General features: G+C 30.6%; 1 protein-coding gene and 1 non-coding gene across 2 annotated transcripts in view; both read right to left on the bottom strand.

Annotated features, from left to right (window-relative positions):
* Smp_126880 (hypothetical protein) overlaps positions 1-17600 on the bottom strand; it is a gene marked incomplete at both ends in the record, with an annotated part of 90822 nt that overhangs the window by 62204 nt on the left and 11018 nt on the right. Inside the window, 13 exon segments of the mRNA XM_018796684.1 lie at positions 231-437; positions 1332-1404; positions 2251-2534; positions 3039-3211; positions 4716-5001; positions 5512-5719; positions 7436-7533; positions 8692-8958; positions 9883-9954; positions 11977-12158; positions 12981-13158; positions 15369-15698; positions 17202-17483. Coding sequence (XP_018651802.1) covers positions 231-437; positions 1332-1404; positions 2251-2534; positions 3039-3211; positions 4716-5001; positions 5512-5719; positions 7436-7533; positions 8692-8958; positions 9883-9954; positions 11977-12158; positions 12981-13158; positions 15369-15698; positions 17202-17483 — 2640 coding nt within the window.
* On the bottom strand, positions 9694-9732 carry Smp_tRNA_01545_Pseudo_TTG.1.1. Its single transcript has one exon. It is a non-coding gene (tRNA).

Below are 17600 nucleotides of genomic sequence, written 5' to 3'. Positions count from 1 at the left end.
TGTCAATAATTAATAAATTTCTAATAGGAATTCAAATCATAAGTAAATTTTAAATAAACGTGTAGTTACTGGTTGTTTAGTTTACCATTTCTATTCATTTTCATTACAGTAAGATGCATAATGTGAATCCTATTAGGATTTGTGAGAAACATCAAAAAATTATTAAATGGTTGGTCTTTATCAGCTCAAAATTAAAAAAAGGATAACGTTTTAAAAATTTTGAAAATCACCTGTTTATCATTTAAAGATTTATTATTTTCAAGGATGTATTGCTCCATAATTGCCGCCGAAGAAACATTAAATGTACATGGAGTGAGAGCAAAGTCAGAGCCAGTACTTTTAATTTTTACATTTCCAATGATCTTAACACTCTGCTGACTTTTCAATTGATTATCATTGTTTCTAATCCATGGACGAATAAATACATCAACTCGTACCTATATACAATGAACGATTGATTAAGATAAAAATGATATCAAATGTTTTAGACCTAACTGAGGTAAGATTTACTCTTCAAACCTTTGAATCATCGCACTATTCACACTATTACATTCTTTTCAGGAATTAGAAATATAATTTCTCTGTTGGATATAAGCAACTTTGTATCAAAGAACATATTTGAATATGGAAAATATATAACTAAATTTAATTGCAAATTTCTCGATGAATCATAACGGTCTTTATTCTATATCTAATCTGTTTAACGAGCATTTACAATACTACGTAAATTAAACATTTTGGATTTCTGCTCAAGTTACGGTAGTTGGGATTTTAGGCGACGATAACCCTTCATAGTCCAAATAACACAGATTTCTGAAACCACGTTTAGATTTCAACAATTCCGTGACCACTTTTTGAAGTTATAAGAACTATTCACTTATTATTCACTCATTTGCTTCTTACTCCTTTCACAGCTATAATTTCCACTATAAGACAATTTAATGGTTTAATACTTCGTACCAAAATTTTAAATAATCTCATTACCGGGGTTATACTTGGGATCACATTTTACATTCTTTGATTATGATTTAATTGATCGTTAACGTTGTCTTCTAAATGTCACAAGCATGAACAAAATCATTATGGAGACATTTTATGAGTTCGTTCAATTTTAGATGACCAGATCATGAACGAATTAGATCATTTTAGCTCCTCACTAAAACATGGTGAATAATCTTAAGTCTTTGTAAAGAATGCTTAGTTGAGTTAGTTGAACTTGTTTTTTAAGTCACGCTAAGAATCTTTCATTTAATAAGTTGTCATAAAATTTATTCCTTTAAAATAATTCATTATCTAATTTGGGCACAATTAAAAAAAAATATGGTACTCACCTCATTTCCGAACCCAGCAGGAGCACATATCTTTAGTTTGACTGAAGCCATATCAGTTGTGGGTGAACCAGGTCTAAATAAGGAAAAAAAAATCAAATGCACTCTAGAAATTAAACATATCATCAGACACTTGTCAGAATCGGACCCTCCGTCTAGATATACATGACTTAAATTTTAAACTTAACGCTTCACAAAATAATGCTTTTTTCAACAAGCTACAAGTACCAATCAAATAATATCACGCATCATACGAGTTAAATCATTCAAAAGCAGTGTGCTTTTAAATAAGCAATAAAACACGCCATAAAAAAATTTCAACTTATGAGCTGTTACTAGTGAGTAATATAATTAAATAAAATTGCATTAAATTTACAATATTCTTTAGATGAAAGTCTCGTGGTGTCTGACGTTAAACGAAGTTCATTATTATGTAGAATCAATGAACTTAATCATTCATTGTTATTACGAACATGATTCTGTCGGAAATGAAGACGAGATAATATTTTATAACCTACTCATTACCTTTAACCTTTCATTTTGATTCAATCCTTACCTTTCGATCTTTACTAGAATTTTATCCATTTCGCAATAAGTGTTAGCATAAATAATTGTCACCCCAAAGGTTACAACATTCAATATTCAAACAATTAATTCATTTTACATTTTTAGATAACTCGTCCAAAGGATTTACATTTCCTGTGTCCTAAAACTTGTAATATTCCTATGAACACAGATTCATTGGTAAGATTTAATTTACCAGTCTTTCAGTTCCTTTGAACTATAACCCCTATAAATTAATTGGCTTAAAAATGTTAAAAAGAATTATAATTTAATTAGTAAATGCACTATGCTGTCAGAAAACCTTTTCCTTCAAGAAATATTTTTACAATGTGGTAGTCTTATTTGACTATCAACCTACCTACTATATTTGATAACTTGATAATCTGACAAGTCGGAAATCCAAACGTAATTGCTAACATCCATAATAAGGATATCAATTATATCAACGGGCCATGAAGAGTTGGGTAAGGTAGAAAATGATATTTCATATTCTTCACACTTCGGTAAATTTAAAGAAATTCGATTGTAAATTCGTCCGATTTCACCTGGAGTAAGAGGTGTATCAGCATGATCCGGTTGTTTATCAAAGTTTATGGCGTCAATTTCGTGTGTTGTCGATAAGATCATAGCATGTGGCACAGTCTAATGAAAAAAGGTTTGGAAACAATTTCAGTGTATAGAACTAATACTATTCAGCAATTCGTTTTAGTGAGTCTAATTTCAAAAAAACGTGGTTATTTTTTCTGATGAATAGAAACTTTAGAAAGGTACATTATTCTGGATACAGTCTGTAGACGTGAAAACAAACACCAAGAATGTTCTGTATTAGAGAACACATATTTCCATCAGATACCTTGAGGAATGGACATACATTCTATATAACTCTGCACTTTCACCAAATTTATAATGTCATTCATCTGTACATCTAAAATGAATTATTTTGCTGTCCAATATACTGGAAAATCCTGTGGTAGTATGTGGTGTCAGGAGACGATGATACCGCTAGATTCCTGAGTGCCTTTATGTCTTTAGACAGTTAATTTTGTATAAGGTTTATAAGGAAATAATCTTGTTAGTAAAACGCATTTTAGTGATCTCATCAGTTTGCTGAAAAAAATAAATGAAACGAAAGTAATTAAAAATTACCTGCAAAGGACCAATATTAAACATAAATGGTAATTCGTATTTTTCCTTTCCACCAAATAAAATCAGCTTCAAGTCGATGGAATTAGAAACTCTTGAACCAACGTTTAGTGGAATCATAATGTTAATAGATGTTGGTTCGCTTTTGGAAACTGCACCGTCTGCATTTTGGTTATCTGTTGTATACAAAGATGCATAATCTTTTAACGAATAAGTCAAGTACAATTACACAAATCATTTTCACATTTTGGATTACATAAAGTAATTACCTGAAACCATTATACCCATAAGTTATGACAGTATGTGCTAGGCATAAAGTTATTTCATCTCATAAACCGATAGATTAACAAAGCGAATTCTAATAATATAATAAAATATAATAATAGAAATCCTCCATTCGACTATAATGGTAATAAACAGTCAAGAGTTTTAAAATTAAATAAACGCATTCAGATTTAGTGACATATTTGTTATTCATGAGTTTCTGACTAATTGTGAGTGCCCAAAACAAAAAATATTTTGTAGCTTTTATGTTTAGGAACGAGAAATATCTCATGACGGAATAAGTTGCATATGTTTAGTTCATAAGTGATTAACTTTTATTTTTTAAAAAAGAAGTAGATGGTAGGTGTCTAATAATTTCGCTTTCGATGGTTGGCAGTTTAAAATTTAGAAATTTAGCAAATAAGAGAGCTTGATGAACATATAGGTATCCTTTTCGATTAACTTAAGTATGAAGTAATGAAAATAGAGAATGTCCAAACACCTCATGATTGGTGAATTTGATTAGAAGTACAAACTGACATTAAATTTCAATGACGTTAACAATCGCTTTCATACTACGAGTCCCCACATTATCATTTCTTTATTTTATCTCAAATGTATGGATTCATTGGTCGAAACCAACATCAAACCAAAATCGTAATAAAGCAAAAGTTATAAGGATATTGTCACATGGAAGACGATAGGATTTCTTTTAGAAGACCAAATAAGTATGTAACAAAAATTACAAGTTTATCTGATTTTTAAGCAAAGAAGGACAGTCGCTAACAGTAAAATCCATTGCACGCGTTTCGTCCTATTCAAGACTCATCAGCTAGATGTACCTACACCTCAGAGTCGATATCCACTCCCGGGCTCAAACCCAGTACCTTTCTCTTCAAGCGTCATCGCGTTATCGGCTATCGAGTCCTGATAGCCACTTGCTTGTGAAAATGGGGAAAAGTCTCCTATTAACATATTTGCATACTGTGCGTATCACCTCGATATAACCTTAATTCACAAGCATTATAAGCAAAGATAGATGGTGGCTAGCAGTGGAATCCAGAGACTGATCAATTGTGGCCCTGAACATCAACGGGAAGATTCAACCAAATAACATCAAGTGAATTTATTTAAATTTTCCTTATGCACTTATGTATGAAAGTACTGAGCTCTTATTAGTTTTGATAATAAAATTATTTTGACTGCGAAAACATGATGTTTAGTTGGAATCTATATATTTTACTCATAATATAGCTAACCTATTAGTTAGAGACTATAAATGAAATTTTTGTTTTTGGCTATAAAGCACATAAAATCAGGAACGTTCGATTAAATCTAGATATTATACTTTATGGTTTGCAAAGTAAGCGAGTCACCGAATACAGTTTTGTAGGAGCTATGAGAAAGACATCTCACCTTCAAATTGTTGATTACCAATTCCTACATATACTGTGTTATTTGACACATTAAACTGAAATTTATGAGATGTCATTACCAAACCAGTATCCAAAATTTTTTGATCAAAAAAATGGACTTCATTTGGATGTTTAGATGTTTCAATTTTCATGGAGTATCGTTGTCTGGCTCTTGGAGAAATAACTACACTTGCCATAATAATGCTGAATGAATCTGGATGGAGATAATTATCTGCACGACTTATTAGAAGACTTTGCAGCAGTCCAAATGGTTGTTGATCTAAAGACTAGGAAAGAAAAACCAAAGAAAAATTTAACTTGAAGGAAATAAAATATACTTACACTTCAGTTTGATTTTACTTGGAAAACCGTAGTACGTAATTTGCTTTTTTTCGGCATATGTCTATCATACAAACTGAAAACATATCTAATTGAAATAATCACTTGTTATGAAAAAATTTTTAATAATCTACATCTATCATCTATTTCTATATCGTTTGTGAAGACGATCTTTAAAAATTTGATGGAATTGATTTGAATGAAGATGACAGAATAGATTGTTCATTTAGTAAACAGTAGGTAAAATGAATTAAAAATCGAAAACTATTCATAAAAATTTTGTTTACTGTTTTAGTTATCGATAATTTGTAAAATGTGGAAGATAAATTGATGAACAAAACGATCTACTTAACAGTATGAATTTCGCTAGTTTGTGAAGTGCAACGAATAAATCTACTCAGGGATTCGTATTTTTGAAGTGTGATTATTGTGAAAGACTAATGGTTCATAAAACTTACAAGTTCAAGTGGGGGTGTATACGATTCAGGTACGAATGTCATCTGTTTTGTTATCTTTTCTCCATTAAATAAAATATGAAGATCTAGTGTAATATTTGTAATTTCATTGATTTCTATTACATATTTTATCGTCATTGATCGTTCTTCATCACTATAATTACCACCTGATTGTATATAAACTGAAGGTAGCTCAATAAGTCCAACGTTACTGTAAGTAATAAGAGAGAAATAATTGGAAAATTTAATAGTGAATTCATTTAAGCCCGAGATTTGTAAGCTTTAATAGATAAATTTCTAAGTGTGTCTAAATCCTAGCTTATAAGCACTAGAATAAGAATAATTTGACTTTAGGATACGAGAAATCAAATTTTGATACTTGTTGAGTAAATTTATTGATAATTGTGCATTTCATCGGGTATGTTTATTCATAAACTGTATATGTGTCAGCATCATCTTGTCAGTGGAAATGTCACGGAAAGATAATAAATAAAAAAGGTTATTTACCGCTAGCGAAATGAATAAATTTACAATGTCATGAAAGCTAGATAATTCTCGAATTACTTTATTTTTGAAAACAATGACAGAAATATCGCTGATTTTATGATGAAAAAGCTCATCTAATGACAGAATATGTATCAAGTTGTAAATGGGAAGTTATGTGTTTGATTCCAGTATCATCTTCGTGTGAAGAACTGAAAGTGTTTAATCATGATAGTCCAATCACGCTTTTCTATTAACTGTACATTTTTTTAAAAATATATCGTCATGTCCACTTTAAATAAGTTTTACAGCATAAATTCATTTTTTATATATTTTCTCTACTGTCATTTTGGATTTTCGTTTTTTTCTGTACTTTGTGCCCTTAATATGAAAATCAGTCTGAAAAATACTTCGTTCAGTTAAGAAACTCATTTCAGACGAAAAAACATTAAAGTGAATGATGAAAAATATATTGTAATTCATGTTAATCATCAAGAATAAAACCAATCAGAAGCCTCAACAACTGGAACATGACCATATAATCCTTTATGCACAAGAAAATTTGTATTCATTTGTATTAGTTTAATATGAGTTTTATTTCAGTCACACAATAATTTCTGTTCTTGGTAGATTCTAAATAAGTGTTCAATTAGTTACGTGGTTTCCACTAGAAAGATTTAAGATTTATCCGTTTAAAAATGCCAAAGTTGATTTGTTCCTCCTTTGACTTACTTTCAATCAATAAGTAGATAATCAGAGGGGGTTTTGTGGAGATTTAGTATTTTCGTAGTTAAAATCATGAGTCAATTGAAGCTAGAACACCAAGGAAAACCTGAAAACACTGGACGGCCGTTTCGTCCTATTGTGGGACTCCTCAGCAGTGCGCACCCACGATCTCGCCTTGCGAGATTCGAACCCAGGACCTACCAGTCTCTCGCCAGAGCACGAATCGGCCGTTCAGTGCTTCCAGGTTTTCTTTAGTGTTCTAGCTTCAATTGACTCATGCTTTCAACTATGAAAATAAGTTGATAATCTTGGAAAAATCATAAGTAAGCAGCAAAAAAATTCAGAAATGACTTTTTAATTTAAGCTAATTAAAAGATCAATGACTATGGATTTATGAGCTTGATATGTCCATAGTTTATGCGAATATGAAGTTTAATTGTCAATGAAAATGATTTGCTCTGGTATACAGAAAAGCTTGTTATTCATTTAGTTCTTATCATTTGAAAGTTTTACATCAATATAAGATAAAATAATAATTTTTTAAAACTTTAATGTAAATCATTTTATCTATTACTTTTTAATTGATGTTTCAGCATTAATTGGGACAACTGTTTCTAAGGCTTTACCTATCGAACAAAATTTCTGTTCAATTAGCACCGATTTATGAGAAGATATTTGAAGAATTATGCTCACTGGACTGTATATAATCATCTCTGACCATGTAATAACAGCAAACAATGTTGTATAATAGTTTTCTGTAGGAACGTTTATTGTTGGATTGTGAACAGTTAGGATAGCTATTGGCCTTTTATCAGACTAAAATCAAAATTACCAATAAATAAGTTTAAAATATAGTTTAAATTACTGTACATGGATAAGTCAAGTTTAAATTTGTTCTTGAGTTCTAGATTTTGAGTTTATCAGTGCCAGGTATAGGTCGAGAAATTTGCATTCATGTTGAACAATATTGAGTGTAAACGAAACATAAAGTCTTAAGATCAATCTGCAAGGAAGTAGGACATCATTTAAAATTCACTCAGTTGTTATCAACACCATTTATTTACAGTCTAAATTTTTCAGGACGGTTTTTAATAATCGCAGTCGAGATTAGATCAGCACAGTACTAAATAAATGTTTTCAAGATCTTTATTCTTTTCATCACAAAAATAATTCCGCATTTGCGAAGAAGCACTCAGGTTATCAAGTTTTGTGGACAAGTACTAGTTTTTCTCTTTTGATCACAGCCACGTGTACAGATTTTGGATTCGTGTTTTAACATTGTCTTTGTTAGTTTCTGAATGTTTTCTCTCACTTTTAATTTTTCAATTACTCTGTATTATAAGGTCATTTTTGGTTAATATATATAGAGAGTTATTCTAAGTTTCTATGTCTTCCCTGAAATACAAAGATTTCTTCCGCACTCCTGTATTCTCCTTGAGTCTCATCGTTGAGGATTATTGCTAAATAACTGTGCATCTTATTTGCTGCCTTATAGGCTTCGTAAAAGATTCCACTCATGTTAGAATGGTCTCGATATTATACGACAATCTACCACAGTAGGCTGAATAAAATAAATCGGAAGATATAATGACGAGTATTCCTTCCTTAATCGATGATTAACACCCATTAAAATAGTTTTCTCACCTAAGTTAAAAGTTAAGCATAGGAAATCCATTGATAAGAAAAATCCTCCTAATATTACTCATGATCACAAAATCCTAGACGGAACCATTTACAACTTATCTTTGCAGTCTTTCGATAATAATTAATAAGTACGAGAAATATTTGACAAATTAGTCGGTTGCTTCATGAAAAACATTTGAGGTAGCCTGACTTGATTTACTTTAGGATCAAAAGACGAGCGATAAACGTAGTGATATGGAGTATATTTCTACAGAAATAACTTAAAGTACAAGACTCATCTAGGTTTAAAACAATTTAAAATAACTCATATTTATTTTATCGAAAACTTACTGGAATAATTTGTGGTTTATGCTTAGTAACGTTAAAAGGCACTGTTGAGGTTACTCGTTGACCGGAACTTAAAACAAAATCAGTTATTAAGTTTGTAGAGAATATGTTAGGAAAACTCTTCTCTAGGTGGGGCTTTATTTTTATATGTAATATAATGTAGTGTTTAGTTATGTCATTTGTTGGGTTTTCTACTAATCCCAGATAAGCTGTGGCTTCCGACCTTAATTTATTTATTCCATGCATTGAATAACTTGTGTGCAGCCTCATCTGAAAAAATTTTAAAACATACAAAATGTTTTACCAATGCGAAAAATAAAATACACTTACCAGCAACTTAAGTCAGTATATTAAATATTTTACTAAACGGTATGAATGGTTTCACATAATTATATTCTGTAATACTATCTCTTATCAGTGTAGGCCATTATTTGAAATCTGACCTACATCAAGTCATATGATTAATGTCACAGTGAACTGCTGTGCAGTAGAATTTTAATGATACCGAATACTTATGATAGGAAACGCGATAATTTTTCGAACCTAAATTTTACCGTATTCAACTATCCTTAGATTTGACAAATGAAGTTTAAAGACGATAAATTTTGGAGATCTAAATGATGCCTTGTAAAATCATACTTCTGTGTTTATTGGATAACTTTTAGACGACTTTTGTCACATGCGTCAAGGAAAAAACTTTTCATGTAGTGAAGAGAATGTATGTTTATATGCAAATGAGATACCGCAAAAAAATTGAATAGAAATCACGAAATGAAATAAATTCATCATATTCTGCAATTCTTGTCGTGCTTGCTTTGCTTAATTTTGTCAAAGGAACCGGTTGTAGGAAACTTACGAATTTGTGGTAAAATAAAAGACAAAATATATTGTAACGTAATTCATCATTATAAGCAAAGGTGGATAGTGGCTAACAGTGGAATCCAGGACGCGCGTTTCGTCCTATTTGGGACTCGTCAGCTGGATATATCTGCATCTCAGAGTCGGTATCTTTGTATATTGAACATATAAATGTTATGTTAATAGTAAAACATTTGTCGACAAATTTCTCTGATCTTTGTTTTTGATTCGCATGGCTTTCAGTATGCTTTCTGTTTTAAACAATGTCCTGAATGTATATAGATATGATCATTATAGATAACTAGGTTATTAAAAAAATGGTGTCATATAACTTACACCGATAATCCTTTGCTTAATTCCAGCTCCAATATTTATAACAGTTGCATAGCATATTTCACCAAGTATAAACTTATTAAATTTAAGTTTTAGTGAATAAGTCTGCTTTGATTTGGACGGAAAACTGATTGTAAGGTTCAGTTCACAAAGCTTTTCTGTTTCAACTAGAGCTGGATGATTGTATTCAATGTATGAAGCCAGAACCTATGAACAATTTTAGAATAAAAGTGAGTTGAAACGCAATGAGGACTAAGATTATCCACAGTTTAAAATGCGATTCATAAAATTTTAATATTTTCCATATTATTTATCAAATCACTTCCATAAAAGTATATTTACTTCAGTTTTGATCTTGCCACCCTAGAAAGTTGTGACTTATATTTGAAAGGAATTAATGTTCTTTATGTCTGACTACTTGAAGAAATAAGGTGTTGAGTATTTTGAGATAAATTAATGAAAGTTTTATTATGAGAGACAAAGGTAAAGGAGTTCTGTGTTTGTTGAGGATTTTACTTTTCTTTGATTAAATAGAGTGTAAATCAAACGTTTACAGTGGTCCTTAAATAGGAATAATATATTTGTAAAATCTCAGCGAATGATATTCCTTGAAAAAGCTTGGACCAGATTGCCAGGCGAAAATTTGGATTTACTCCAAATTCATTCGCTGAGATTTTACAAATACATTTACAGGAATATTATTCCTATTTAATGTCTTACATCAACTCGGCGCCCAAATACTCTAATTTAGACGAAAGTTTTTATATGTTTACAGAGGTCATTTCAAAAATTGTTTCAAATGAATAAAATGTTATAGTTTGCAAAAATTTACCGAAAGCTTTGTTTGAAAAGTGTTACAGCAATGACATGATTTGTATAAAAGTGTAGTGAAACATTCCTTAAAACGTATTATGGGATCTCCGGTACATTCTAAACCGTACCCACTCGTCAGGCTAATGGATAACGCCATAGACATTTGAAGTGCAAGACACTGGGTTTCTTTTGAACACCAATACTGTAATGCCGATACATCCAGATGATGAGTCGTAAATAGGAAGCAATATGCTTCCTGGCTCTCTTTACTAGGCACTATCTATTTTTACTTAAAAACCATGTCACATGATGATGCAGAGACAGTCAGATCAACGTGCACGTATGCCGGAAAAAGACTAGTCAAAATTCAGTTCCTAATATCAATGAAAAGATTCAGAACCCCACAAAATTCATGTTTTCTCAGTTTTGTGTAAATCCTTACACCGTTTGATGATTGCTTTTCGTGTTTAGCAATTAGCATTTACTTCTCTATGAATGTCTTATGTTCATAGCAAGGAATTTGAGTTTTTAATAAAATAGTGAGAAAATCTTGTTTTAGTTGATAAACAATTTTTGTGTCAGAATACATGGCTATAATAAATGGAGATTATGCAGTGCAGTTCGCGATAACGGGCACGACAGACTATCAATTTATAAATTAATCCAAATGTTAACTGAAGTGAAGGGATTTCGTGGAAATTACTTATTTGTGAATGATATTCACCACAGATTGATCTGTTTCAGTGCCATTGGAAAACTGGGGGCACTGGAAAATGGTTTCGCCTTAGTGTGAGATTAGTACAAATTTAATGGTTGTTGTGCCTAATCTTGGACCGACTGAAGTTAGAAATATGTACTGCTAGACGCCAGTCTAGCATACATATGCGTTTAATCCTTCTCCCTGAGATCTTAAGTTTGATCCCTAGTTTAGCCGTGAGTGATCATTACTGAGGCTGGTATTTTATGGTTGCAATGGTATATCAACTGAAATGATGGCTTTCACTTATGAATAGAATGTAATTTAATAGTATTCAAGTATTAGACTTATTCTACTAGGAAGGTTATATGGTCACCATGAATCGATCCGTATCCTTATTTGTTATGACATTATAATTGTTATAAAAATCACACTGAAATCTTGTATTTTGCATTGGTTTATGTCATTTATTTATTATTAATCTATTTACTCTATTTCCAAGAACTATACTCCGTGATTTTCATACATTATTTGCAGTGTTCTTAATTAAAATTCCTGATATTACAAATCACCTGAAAGTTACATACCTTTCCTTTGTCATTAGAATTTGCAACAATGGGTATATTACATTCTTTATAGATAATCTTCCTGTTAGAAGCATGAACACGAAAACCAATTATCACTCTAGTTGACGGTCTATTCAATATTTGTATATAAGCAACCAACTTAATTGTCTTGCTTTCTCTTGAAGCATGGTAAAGAAGTCCGTCTACATTTAAAATATTGAAAAATACTCAAGTTATATACAAAAAACAATATATTTAAAACTGAAGTGTCGAATGAACGATCTAGGGGGCTCACTGTTTTGCTAATACCGATGTTTCACTTCAAAATAACAAACAACCTCCGGATTGATCTCAGGTGGAAATATTATTGATATGTTTTAGCAAGACGGACTGAATTCAGACATGAATAGTTTGTCTGAAAAATGCACATCCTAATGAATTAGTCAGTATTCTTAGTGAAAGAAAACTTTTCTTGGTCAGATTGTTGAATTTGGATACAGAATCAACATATTTATTTTTTGAACTGTTTTAATTTAGACGTTTTCTTACGTCATTCCGGATGACAATCAGCATGGAGATAATGTAGCTCATAATTAAGTCAAACTGAAACAATAAAAATTTGTCCGTCATTTCAAAATGAAATATGCCTATATATCAGCGACAACTTGATATTTTGGGTACGTGTGAAAAACATTGACTAAAAGTAATGACAGAAAATCAGATGTAAAATATCTGCCTAAAACATTTAAAATAATGGCTTTCATTTTAGAATGTGTTTAGCTACAACAGCAGAAGCTTGATTTGCTTGCAATTAGTCAAACAAACAAATATTTAAGATTAAAAAGGTTGAATCCAGAGGGTGATTTAACTATAATCTAAAAAATCATCTTTTCATAAAACCTGGATCTCTCAAAAGATGTAAATTAATGGTTTCTGATATTATGATCCATCAAGAATTAGAGCGGAAGAGCAAGAAAAAAAAGAGGTTAAACCTTAAAATTAAAAATCTAAACACAACAGCTTACAGATATTATGCAGTTCTTCGACATATATATCAATTCTTTTAGTGATAATTGAATCAATCAATACTTCTTCTTGCGTAGTTTTCCTCACAGATTTAGCCTCATGTTTTTGGAATCCCTCACCTTTTTCTAAACTCAATGAAGCAATTGTTGCTGATTGACCCACTGAATAAACCGAAAACTAAAAATGCCATGAATAAAAAAGGATTTGTGACTTATGAATTTATTAATTCTTCAAAATCTAAACACTACTCAACCGAAAATGACTGAACTGTTGAAATTATCAAAGTTTGTGCATTGTAATTTGGTGCTTATCAATTAACAAGATCACTTGTAATATTAAATCTTTTGCAGATCATTTCCGACTAAATTCGCTTCGAATAATTGGCTTATACGGGTAGTTTCATTATCGACTAAGTAAGTAAATATATTATAACATGGGTATTAGGATCTTCAGTATTTTGATGAAACTAATAAGTGTTTGAAAATCGATTTCAAGTAGTTTAAGGCATATTTCGAAGCGTTCTACGAAAACTGTTAATATGACCTAATTGTTTATAAGCTATCCTCTCTATTTGTGTTTTAGCGATGCGATAGTCTAATGTAATTTATAGATTAGTAATTACTAGATATAAACCGATAAAAAACTGTTGTGATGACATCCAATTTGAATACAATACATAATGCAGAATGTATATCAGTCCAACTTTTAAGTTTATCACAATAATCTTTTTTTCTTACAAACACTTTGAAAATTGAAACAACTCAAGTGAGTTTCTAACTCGTGAAATGGACGTATATTCAGTTTCTTATAAATACTATTTTGACATAATCAACTAGAAATCATTTAATAAAGTTTACAGTAGACCATAAATAAGTTACCACCTTAATATATTCATCATTAGCTTTTTTTAGCGTTTTTTTAGCTAGTTGATCTTCTACAGGATGGGGTCGCTAAAACCATGCCCAACCCTCCTCCTTTACCCGGGGCTTGGGACAGGCAGTAACCCCCAGGGAAGCTACATAAATCTCAAAAATGCATCATTTGAACATATTTTACTAAAAGTTGTATTTCATCCTACTTTGACAGAATTGGTGGACATTAACATAACTAACATACCTAAAGCAAAGGAAGTCCTCATCAGAGAGTTAATTGAGGCAAAATGTGAAATTATTCAATCTATATACACAAGTCAATAAGATATTCAAATCAAATCAGATGGAAATTGATTATTCAAATATTTCTACACGCATTTCAAAGAAATTACTTTCATGATACAATAGATTACACAGAAGAGGAAATTTTGACGAAAATCATAACTTCCTTCTCATTTTTTTCCAGTTTATTTAATTGATTTTATTTTACTGATAGCATTAACAGATTAATTGGATTAATATGTGTGGACCTATGGAAGAACTACAAACTCACGTATGTTTGCTAACATCAAAATAGGGTAATACAAGTTTAATGTCTGTTTGATCAAGTGCAATTAAAGCTTATAAAGTATAGATTAGAAGATTGTGTACATACCACGTTTTAACAATTGATTGTTTGGTATATGCTATTTATGTCGACGGACATAAGTAGTATGTAACACCAGTCGGAAGTGGGAAACCTCTCATCAGAAGGCTATGAAGGTTGACTTGAAGAGAACAGGAATGGAATTAGGAAAATCATACAGAATGTGAACGATAAATGATGAAATTTTGTAAATGAAATATTCAATGTATGATTCTCATATTTACATTATTTTAAATGAATACCCCTTTATATCTAGAACTTAGCTAACCACTTCCTTTTATGTAGAAAGAAAAGAAAGGGAAAGAATGCGGTAATAATTCACTTATATATCTGTAAAAGACAGTGTTCCAAAAACATGTTATTCAATCAATTATGTTTCCTTTGTTCAGTTACTGATGACGAAATGCATAGAAGTACACTGCTTAGCTGTACTATTTAAAGTATTTTGGAATCTCGTAACAAATATTAAGAATCATGATACAATATTTGCTTAACTGCAAGTTTTAGTATTGTATTTATGCAATGCATTCATCTGAATTCTAATTAGTTATAGAAGTGGTCCTTTCATACAGTCTATTCACTAGAAACAATTACTAGTTTGTCACTTTATATTAGTTATTTCAAGTACACTATTGCCTTTTATGGTAGTTGTTGAAGTCAATTGAATTTAGTTATATAAATATAATAATGACATACACCGTAAATTATATCTAACATACCGATTGTATCATTTATCGTTTCTAGCTAGTTTTCATTCTCTCGTTATTTTACTAGTGCTGCTGGATAACAACCAAAGACGTCCTCCACAAAGACTGTTTCCAAAAACATAAGATAACAAACATTTTTGCCACATAAAGACTATAACTTACAGTATAGTTATCCTTTAGGATTGGTAAAAATACATCCGCAGTCACAATAGTAATGTCAGTTGGTATCATCTTCTTTGGATACGAGGAAATATTGAGTTCAATTGGTAGTGTTGGACATGTCTTCGAATATATCAATCTGAGCAAACCAACCCATACTAAATCCTTCGTTTCCAAAAGAATACCGGCTTTTAGTGTTGCATTATAAGACAAACTAACAGTTTCCAAGATTATCACAGCAAATTTCAGATCTATACTAAATGGATCGGGTATTGAACTCGATGCTTTTTGAACTTCTACGTTTTTAAATTTTAATGTGATTTGTTGAAATTGCTAAAAATAAATAAAACCAAAATGGTGTATTTATGGTATACGTTGAAAACCTAGCTAAAGAACTAATCGAAAATATACCTCTTTATAAAAGATATATGCATGACATTCTAGTTATGTGATAAAAAAGGACGATGTGAAATGTTTATTGATTAAACTTGACGCTCTTCATAACCACATCATCTTTTCTGCAAAGAGAAGAACAAAAAGCCTCCTTTCTTAGACATACTTATACGCAGAAGAGATGATTCAATAAAATTATCCATTTTTTGAAAGTTAGCATAGATAGGCCAGTACCTTAGTTATCATAATTATTGCCCAATTCAATACAAACGGGGCTTGATAAAGGGGGAAATTCAATATGATTGATCGTACTTGTACAAACAGTGCTATTGATGACGAAGAGAAGTTGTGCAAAACACTGATGGAGAATGGTTATTCTTTTAAATCCATTAATCATGAGGCAATTGAAGCTAACCACCATGGAAAACCTGGTATACTAATTAAGCTCAAATCTAAATTCACTAGAACTTTGCAAACTGACTCAGGAAAAATATGGTAAGTATATATATATATATATATACGTATGATTTACAACAATGCAATAATACTGATCGAGTATTTGAGTTACGTAATAAAAATATAATTATATTTTAATTATTTATTTGAAATTAGCCAATGAAATAATTAATTGCTAAATGAAATACTAATTAAAGCACATTTTATGGATTTTTTTAATCAGTGACAATTATATATGGCACGAAAATACAGATTACTTAAAAGTCCTCAAAATTATTTTCACTCTTTATGACTGAACTGAAAGCATACTAATACAGTCACTGTATATTAAGTGATTTGTTTAGTGATACGTAATACCATAAACTTGAAATGTTACAAATTTTGTTCGTATTAAGCCTTACTTGAATTCAACATTTTAACATAGAATAAAAGCACATGTCCAGCGTTGAAAGATACTCCAATAGTATGATAACTGTGTTATTAGTTATGGCTTATTTTGATTCTATTGTTGTTGGTTCAACTAATTGTCTTCACTTAAGATTATATACATACAATTTCATTTTGTTATTTATGATCGTTTCATCCTTTGTTGTATTAATATGTACTTGTTGTTAACAATGTTCTGCCACTAACGTTTCATCAGTAAAGAATGAATATTTCATTACATATTGAAATGAAAATCATATTCGGGAAATATAATAGGGATTATTCACAGTGAATCGCTTTATATAATATTATTCTTAATGGGAGAAATTCTGTTGCGTTTTTTATTTTTCATTCATAATTGAATGGAAGATCTAGTACTAATTACATATTATTGTTTATGTTCAGCGTAAACTAACAAATAAATGGATTAAAATACAGTGTTAGTTTACTTTCAAATGACTATAAATTATTACTATATATAGACTAGAAATAATTTTGTAATATCAGTAAACATCAAGTTTAACAATATTACATAGAACATTAAAATAAAGATAAATATACCTCCGGATCATCAAGTTTAGTTCCAGGATGATTTACTGTAGTTAAATTGATTTCACCAATATTTACATGGTGACCAATAAATGAGACTCCAAAATATTTGACGTAACCACAAACATCATTAACATGTCTTGGTGCTAATAATTCAATATGAAGAGTGTGATTACCAGGAGGGAATGTAATCTTCGCAGTAACTGACCATGCTTGACCATGACAAACATTCTCTGTGGGTTTGATATCCTCTCGATTTAATATAAGTTCAATAGATTGGGGTTCTGTAAATGACTTGAATAAATTGAGTAGTTATAAATATATAATATGATATAAAAATAAATAATTCTATCTTCAAAGAATTTAATTACAAAAACGCCAACAGACGGATCCATTGTATGTAGTGGTATA

The sequence above is a fragment of the Schistosoma mansoni genome, chromosome 4, assembly GCF_000237925.1.
Source record: "Schistosoma mansoni strain Puerto Rico chromosome 4, complete genome".
In the NCBI taxonomy this organism is placed as follows: domain Eukaryota; kingdom Metazoa; phylum Platyhelminthes; class Trematoda; order Strigeidida; family Schistosomatidae; genus Schistosoma; species Schistosoma mansoni.
Note: the sequence above shows the minus strand (reverse complement) of the source record. Positions and strands in the feature narration are given on the sequence as shown.